Source organism: Phaenicophaeus curvirostris, chromosome 21 (assembly GCF_032191515.1).
Source record: "Phaenicophaeus curvirostris isolate KB17595 chromosome 21, BPBGC_Pcur_1.0, whole genome shotgun sequence".
In the NCBI taxonomy this organism is placed as follows: domain Eukaryota; kingdom Metazoa; phylum Chordata; class Aves; order Cuculiformes; family Cuculidae; genus Phaenicophaeus; species Phaenicophaeus curvirostris.
In genome coordinates this window covers 9250662-9259302 of record NC_091412.1, presented here as the reverse complement: position 1 = coordinate 9259302, position 8641 = coordinate 9250662, and the positions used below count along the sequence as shown (strand labels likewise).

The 8641-nt window shown below is 50.3% G+C and overlaps 1 protein-coding gene across 1 annotated transcript; it reads left to right on the top strand.

The window, feature by feature from the left end:
* Positions 1-1086: 1086 nt before the first annotated feature.
* UBB (ubiquitin B) lies at positions 1087-3236 on the top strand. The gene is made up of 2 exons (XM_069874062.1): positions 1087-1192; positions 1702-3236. Exon 2 carries the CDS (start codon positions 1708-1710, stop codon positions 3079-3081), a length of 1374 nt encoding a protein of 457 aa, XP_069730163.1. The 5' UTR covers positions 1087-1192; positions 1702-1707; the 3' UTR covers positions 3082-3236.
* Positions 3237-8641: the final 5405 nt, after the last annotated feature.

The following is an 8641-nucleotide window of genomic DNA, read 5'->3' as shown; positions in this document are numbered from 1 at the left end:
CTCATCCCTGTCTCCATCTCCATCCTCATCCCTATATCCATCTCCATCCTCATCCTCACATCCGTCTCCATCTCCATCCTCATCCTCATTCCTGTCTCCATCTCCATCCCTGTCTCTGTCTACCATCTCCATCCCCATCCCTGTCTCTGTCTCCATCTGCATCCCCATCCTCATTCCTGTCTCCATCTCCATCCTCATTCTCATTCTCATCCTCATCCTCATCCTCGTCCCTGTCCGTGTCCCTGTCTCCATCTCCATCCTCATTCTCATTCTCATCCTCATCCTCGTCCCTGTCCCTGTCCGTGTCCCTGTCTCCATCTCCATCCTCATTCTCATTCTCATCCTCATCCTCGTCCCTGTCCTTGTCCCCATCTCCATCCTCATCCCTGTCTCCATCTCCATCCTCATTCTCATATCCCTGTCTCCATCTCCATCCTCATCCTCATCCTCATCCCTGTCTCCATCTCCATCCTCATTCTCATCCTCATCCTCGTCCCTGTCCCTGTCCGTGTCCCTGTCTCCATCTCCATCCTCATCCCTGTCTCCATCTCCATCCTCATCCTCATCCCTGTCTCCATCTCCATCCTCATTCTCATCCTCGTCCCTGTCCCTGTCCCTGTCCGTGCCCCTGTCTCCATCTTCACCCTCATCCCTGTCCCCATCACCATCTCCCCAGCCGAAATCTGCCCCTCGGGGCGGCTCCGCCCTAGCAACAGCGCTGACGTCACCGCGCACCAATCAGCGCCGGGCAGCCCCGAACCTTCCAGAGCTTTCCTTGTCTCTCTTCTCCCGGACCAACCAATCAGCGCGCGCTCTTTTCACTGTTGCACCAATCAACGCCCAACTCCCCGGCCTGTTCACGAGCCGCCTCACCGCACCTCCAGATCCATCCGCGCCCTCAGAAATAACCACATATTTAGGCGTTTGATCCCCTGCAGTGAGACTCCAGGCCCCCTTTGCTCCTTGGGGAAAGGATTGGGGGCGGAGGAAGGCGAGGATCTTTCACAGCGGTAGTCGTTTCCTAGGGGCTATTTTTTCCGGCGGAGTGACACGTCAGTTTGCGTGGGCGTGGCCAGTGACGCCGATAGCCTATATATAGAGGCGCGCGGCATTAGTGCGCGCATTGGAGCAGGAGCAACGCACCGTTTTGAGGAGCCGCAGCCGTTGAGCAGCAGCGTTCGGGGCCGACGATGTGAGTGAGGCGGTTGTGGGGAGCCCGGGAGTGGGAAGGGAGCCTGGGGAGGTGGGGGGCGAGCGTGGGGAGGCTTTTCCGTGCAGGAACGGCCGCTTTTTGGTGCGGGCGAGGAGGGAAGGGGTTGTGCGGCCGCGTTGCAGGCGGTAGCGGCAGAAACGGAGGAAGTTGAGGGGGGGTGGGGGGAGGAGTGTGCGTAGTAGCGATTATTTCCGCGAAGGGTGGGAGCGGTAGGGTCCCCGCTCGCCCCCGCGGAAGGGTGGAGGGGCGGGAGGAGCTGGGGGCTCGACCGCTGGTGCTGTGACTCGTTTCGAGTCGAAAGCTGGGGTTTACGAACAAAAAAAGGTTAAGGAACGGTTGTAGGAAAATTTAGTGAATAAAACATAAAATAAAAAGCCTAAATGGCGTTCATAAAGTGTGAAGTAACAGCAGCAGCGTGTGTATTTAAGAGTCATTAAAGGCTGTGGTTAACTGCGCAGTTAAAAATAAAATGTCTGTATATATTGCAGATTAAAATGCAGATCTTTGTGAAGACCCTGACTGGCAAGACCATCACCCTTGAGGTGGAACCCAGTGACACCATTGAGAATGTGAAGGCCAAGATCCAGGACAAGGAAGGCATTCCTCCCGATCAGCAGCGTCTGATCTTTGCGGGCAAGCAGCTGGAAGATGGGCGCACCCTGTCTGACTACAACATCCAGAAGGAGTCCACCCTCCATCTTGTGCTCCGCCTGCGTGGTGGCATGCAGATCTTTGTGAAGACCCTGACAGGCAAGACCATCACCCTGGAAGTTGAGCCCAGTGACACCATCGAGAATGTGAAGGCCAAGATCCAGGACAAGGAGGGGATCCCCCCTGACCAGCAGAGGCTGATCTTTGCCGGCAAGCAGCTGGAAGACGGGCGCACCCTGTCTGACTACAACATCCAGAAGGAGTCCACCCTCCATCTTGTGCTCCGCCTGCGTGGTGGCATGCAGATCTTCGTGAAGACACTGACAGGCAAGACCATCACCTTGGAAGTTGAGCCCAGTGACACTATTGAGAATGTGAAGGCCAAGATCCAGGACAAGGAAGGCATTCCTCCTGACCAGCAGAGGCTGATCTTCGCTGGCAAGCAACTAGAAGATGGACGCACCCTGTCTGACTACAACATCCAGAAGGAATCCACTCTCCATCTTGTGCTCCGCCTGCGTGGTGGCATGCAGATCTTTGTGAAGACACTGACAGGCAAGACCATCACCCTGGAAGTTGAGCCAAGTGACACCATTGAGAATGTGAAGGCCAAGATCCAGGACAAGGAGGGGATCCCCCCTGACCAGCAGAGGCTGATCTTTGCGGGCAAGCAGCTGGAAGATGGACGCACCCTGTCTGACTACAACATCCAGAAGGAATCCACCCTCCATCTTGTCCTGCGCCTGCGTGGTGGCATGCAGATATTTGTGAAGACCCTGACTGGCAAGACCATCACCCTTGAGGTAGAACCCAGTGACACCATTGAGAATGTGAAGGCCAAGATCCAGGACAAGGAAGGCATTCCTCCTGACCAGCAGAGGCTGATCTTTGCGGGCAAGCAGCTGGAAGATGGACGCACCCTGTCTGACTACAACATCCAGAAGGAGTCCACCCTCCATCTTGTGCTCCGCCTGCGTGGTGGCATGCAGATCTTTGTGAAGACCCTGACAGGCAAGACCATCACCCTGGAAGTTGAGCCCAGTGACACCATCGAGAACGTGAAGGCCAAGATCCAGGACAAGGAGGGGATCCCCCCTGACCAGCAGAGGCTGATCTTCGCAGGCAAGCAGCTGGAAGATGGGCGCACCCTGTCTGACTACAACATCCAGAAGGAATCCACCCTCCACCTTGTCCTGCGGCTGCGTGGTGGCTGTTAAAGTTACTGCTCATCATGCTTGGCAAGATTGCTGTCACCACTTGTGTTTGCACTGTAGTTCTTTAATGTCTTAAATTAAATGTAAAGTTAACACAAGCTTAAGTACCTGCTGAAAAAACTGTGTGAAATGCTAATAAAGTTTTCTGTTGCACATCACTCCTGTTGTTTGTCTCAGTTCAGCCTGTTAAAACTGGTGTATTTAAGTGACCTGCTTACTTCAGCTCTCCTCTGTGGCAGTTTAAGCCTCTTTGCATGTGTAATGAGGATCTTGTGGATGAAACAGATCTGGATTAAAGTCTTAATTCAAGCACTAATGCCCTGTTATTTCTTCTTCCTAGAGTTTAGTGCAGCTGTTCCCGGGAAGGACAGGAGTTCCGGTAAAGACCCCAGGAAGCCAGGGCGCAAATAAAGGCAGCGTGGCTGGGGGGGCGGTGGGGTGGGCTCTGCTGTAGTGTGGGGACTTGGGGGTTTCAATTGGCACTTGGTACTAAAAAAAAAAAAGTTTAATTGCTTGGAGCTGCCATGAAGTGGTTTGGGCTTTGGTGTGCTGGGGGGTGGCAGGGGTGGGCTGGGTAAGCAAAGAGGAGTGTCTTTTTAAGGGGGGGAAAAAATGCCTCTATTCCAGTCACAGCCTTTCCAAAGTTTTACAGATGTAGGGGTGGGTCTGGTTGGCTGGAGTGCATGGAACTGGGGAGGCGCTGGTGAGAACTGATGTGGGTGTGCAGTGGGGAGGCTGGTGGTGTGTCCGCTCTGGTGGCAGCTTAGTTCTAGATGGCAGTACAAGCAGGGCAACTCCCTGCTTTAGCAGTATCTACATGATCATTTAATGCTCAAAGTCGGGGAGCTGGAAGTAAAGTCTGGGTTTTCTTTTAGTTTTTTTCTGTTTGTTGTTTGGGGTTTTTTTTCAGTGGGGTGGGTTAGGGGAGCTTGCCCAAAGCCGGGTTGGAAGGGTTTGGTTCAGCTGAGTAGTGGTGGGCCTAAAGGGGGTGGAATGGTCAGAGAACCTTAACTAGGTTGTACGTGTGGCTGTCCACATCCTCATCTGTTGGATCTTGACAGGTGCCTGATTTAAAGTGGGACTCTTGGCATCTGTGTGCTCTGCGTACGGTGTTTCCACACTGGAAGATTCACTGATAGTCCTGCATTATGCACCTTTCTGATTGACTTATGTTTTCTTTTCTTTTTTTGTCCACTGTGGTGCTGCTGTGAAAGTTTTATCCTCTCAGCTTCCAGCTTTTGATGTAGCATTGCTGAGTGTCTGAGGTAACACACTTGTATTAGCAGAATGATTTTACAGTTGCGGCTGAAGAGCTGCACTGCTGTTTTCATTGAAAACTCCCCACTGTAACGCCGTTCAGTGTGGGTTTGATGGGTATAACCATGATGAGTTTCTTTTTTCCCCCACCAGCAGGTCTCCCCTGTCTGCTGTATGTAGCTGTGCTAGCAGAAATCTAAATGTCTGTAAACAGTTGCTGTTTCTGCCATCAGAGACACTTCCTTTGGGTTACGTGAGGTTTCCTGCAACTGCTTCTTTAGCCTTTCCTTGATTTTGTGCTTTTGCAGTTCAGCCCCTTCACCATGTTTTGTGTGTTCCAGTTTAGCCTTTTAGGTTGCTCAGGTAGGTTGTGGAGACTCCTGCCTGGGAGATGCTCCAAACCCACCTGGATGTGGTTCTGGGCACCTGGCTCTGGTTGGGCAGGGAGGCTGGACAAGGTGACCTTATAATGTCCCTCCCAACCCCAACTGTTCTCTGGTTCTGTCACTGACTGGGCGTCTCCTAACCTGCTGCCTGCTGCTCCCTGAGCAACTTACAGGCCACAGGGCACTGAGTAAATGTGCATTAATTACCTTTTCTGCTGATAATTTGCTCCATGGTAAAACCAGCTGCTCTCCCCTCCCTGAGTTGTAACTGAGAGATATCTTTTCTTAAGTTATTTTAATAATTAAACTACACGGTATGGTTACAGTTACGGACTCTGGCCAGGCAGTGCTAGCTGTGGGGCGGTTTGCTTTGTCTTAGGTACAAGCCTAGATGCAGGTGACCTTTTTCCAGAGTCAGTTATGGAAGCGTTGCTCAAGCACAGGGTGGAACTTGGACTCACTGAGTGGTGTTGGGTGCAACTGGCTGTGAGCAGGGCTGCCCTTGGGGTCTGGGCTGCTCTGTGGGAGTGGGGACCCTGGGAACATGGCAGAGGGGGTGGATCTAGAGGATCTTTATGGTCCCTTCCACCCCGCACCATTCTATAATTTTATGTGTAGCTGTCCTAGTGGGTCTGCACCACCTTCCAGGGCGTGCCCTCTGGCTTTGTTCAACCTGAGCTAAATCTGTGTTGAATCGTGGCCTCTGATGGTCCCGTTTGTGGGTGATCCATAGTGGAGCCTGCTTTGGTCCAGGGGTGCACCCTGAGGTGCTAAGCAGTGGGAAGGGGGGGATGCTCTAGCATTTTGTGGCTGCAGGGAACAGCTCAAGCCTCCTTGAGGCAGAGTGAGCGGATTGTATGAAACCGAGCAAGCCCACGTGCTGTTTTCTCCAGCCTGTTGGGAAGATCAGCTTAGGTGAGGCTTGCGCTGAGTTAATTAGCGCTGCATTAACTAGAAATGGTGCAGAACAGCACATTCTTAGTGCCAAAGTGCAAGGAGTGAAACCCCCAGGTACCATCCTGGGTGATGTGCAGAGCTGTGAGGACACAGGGGCACTCGCTCTGGCTTCTACTTCTCTTGAAGGAGCTGTGTTATCACGGCTCTGGTCCCTCAGCTGACGGAGAGGTGTGCTATAACATTTTTTTGTGTGTGTTTTAAGGAATAGAGGCTGTTTTCACAAGCAGCACTAATTCAGGTTTACACGGTGGCCGCCGGATGTCACTGTTCCTCCAGAGAAGTGTTATTTGGGAACATCACTGTCAGATTTCATATTTTGCTGCTGTTTGGTTGTCCCTGGAGCGTTCCTTCAGGCTGTAATCCTGCAGGAAGGGATACATGGAGTAGGAAGATTTTTCCATTTAAGGAATAAAAGAAGCACGTAGATAGGAGCCTTTAAATGCTGTGATGTGAGACCAGCAGTTACAGAACTAGGTAAATTAATTGAGCCCCCAGGGCCTTCAGACAAGTTATGACAAGGAATTAAATGTAAGAATATCTGGATTTTAGGCTGGGCACTCACTGTTGCCTCTCAAAGTTACAGGATTCCATCCGTGTAACTATAACCAATGGAGCTGCTAAAATTCATCCCTCCAGCGTGGGTTTTATGTCACCGCTGCATGAAAAGAAACGCTGGCCTTGCAAAAACACTTGGTATTTTCCCAAGTGTGAAAGCACATCTTTAAAAGAAACAGTTTTCACTTTTAGCCTTGTTGCTTTCGAGAGGTTTGAATGAAGTGCTGGCCTACCTGTTGTCCAGGAGAACAGGTTAATGGCCCACCCTTGCCTGTGAGTATTATGGGCTTCCCCCAGCCTCTGAAGATGATTTTGAGCTGCTGCCCCTTATCGTGGTAGAGATCAGTGCTGTAATTAGATTACAAACACATGTAAGTGGCTTTGATCTGCTACTTAGACCATACAGAAAATGCAGTATTAATAGTGAGTCTATTACATTTTTCAGTATTTGCTAAAATGTGCATTTAGGTGAACAGAGAATGCATATTTTAGGAACTGTGCTTGCTTCTGTATTTTCAGAAAGGTGTTTTCCTTGCGCTTCCTTTTGCCTTCTGTTTAAGCAGGTTCCCATCGTTGCCTTTCCTGCCATGAATTACTGCACCGCTTCATATATCATCAATAATTATATCATAATTATGATAATATTTTATAATATCACGAAGGTTATTGATTTGTGTGAAAATTTCACTTCGCAGTTAGTAGTTTGCCTTCCCTGTTCGCTAGTTTGAAGTTTCCACTGCGCGTGTCTCTCCTGTCAGGAGAAACTTTGTGCCATCAGACTCATTTTCATCAGCAAAACAGGTGCTGGGCAATTACAAGATTCTACCTTGTTCCCCCGGATAAAAGCTTCAGAAGACAAAAGGATTAAATTTTGCTTTGGCGAAGGCGGACTGGTGCGTAGCTGTAATTAAATTGCTTTTTTTATTCTCCCTGCATACTGTATTAGTGCACTCTCTGCGAAGGCGTTTGCGCGTGTGTGTGCACATCCCAACGTTTCTGTGTTCCCCCAGCAGTTCCGTGTTTCTGTTTTGCTGTGCTGACCTCCCGGCTGGCAGGGAATCTTTTCCCAGCGAGCTGCACATTCCCCTTCCTTGATGGGAGTTATTAAAACCAGATGTGCAGAAAGAATTCTGTGATGCTGCTCTTTTGTGGGTTCATTTAATTCCTTGGCTAGAAGCGTGGGCTTGGCTCCCATGGAAGCTGGGGGAAAAACCCAAGAGGATTTAAACCCCTAAGCCTGTGCTAAACTCTATGTGGTCATCACAGTAAATTAAGTGTAACACAACGAAAACAAACTGAGCTAAATCAGCACAAGGCTGGAATGAGGGAGAGGAGAGATAAGATCTGGTCTTGTATTTATCTGTATATATTTGCTTTTAATAAGCTATTCCATCCTAATAAATCATTAAGCCTGGAAAGAATAAGTATCTTTTTGTTATTCCTGGATCAGCTTGATTTTGAAACACTGTGGAATGTGAGAAATAAGCTCGTGATCTCATGCAAAACCATGAAAGAGGAAAGGGCATCCTGCTATTTCATGGGTGTATTTATAGGAAAGTCGTCTTGCAGCCTGCATCTGACTCAAAGCAGGAGCCATCTGGGAATGTTTCTATGGATGACGACCACATTGCAGGGAGCCTCCAACCCTCCCGCAGGCTGTCGGGTGAGGATTTGCTTTAGGCAGCAAGGGCTGGGCACAGAGAGCAGATGCTGAATGACATCCTGCATTGGTGCTGTGGGAAATAGTCATGCTGCCTCCTCGGGATACAGTTCTGTTAGGGGTGGGAGAGAAAAAACTAAGACATTTGATATGGGTTGGTGTCCTCTGTTTCCCACGGGTCCTGTTTTGTGAGGGTAAATGAAGTGGTGTGAGGGTGGGTGTGTGGTCTGAGCTGCAGGCACTCGTAGGGACGGCCAGTCCGTGCTCCCAGATGTCCCTCCCTTTGGAGAACCAACCCATTGAAAATGGGCTCTAGTGGCAAATTAAGTAATTGGTGGCCTAGGAGGTTTGGAACTGGGGTTGCTTTGTGCAGCCTCCCGTGCTTGTGATGAGCAGCTGATGCTGTACTTTGTAGGGTGATGTTCTGGCTTGGTTATTGTCTCGTAGGGTTTGTGCTGCCTCGTAATCAGTGTGTGGAGTGTGAAGAGAACTGGCTTCCCACAGAAACACTTGACCTTCGATGTTTCGGCGTATACTTGCTTGTCCTGGGGCTGAGGGAGCCTTGTGACAAACCTCACAACTAAACCACGGGCTCTAGCACTCTCAGGGTCACATCAGCCGCCTCCCTTGAGATCCCAGCAGGCGGTTATTGAAAGCCACGAGACGTCGCCTCCATACGTGCAGGCAGGGGTTAAGCGTTATGAATTTGCAATAGCCAGCCAGCGTTCCCATATAAGAGCACTGCACT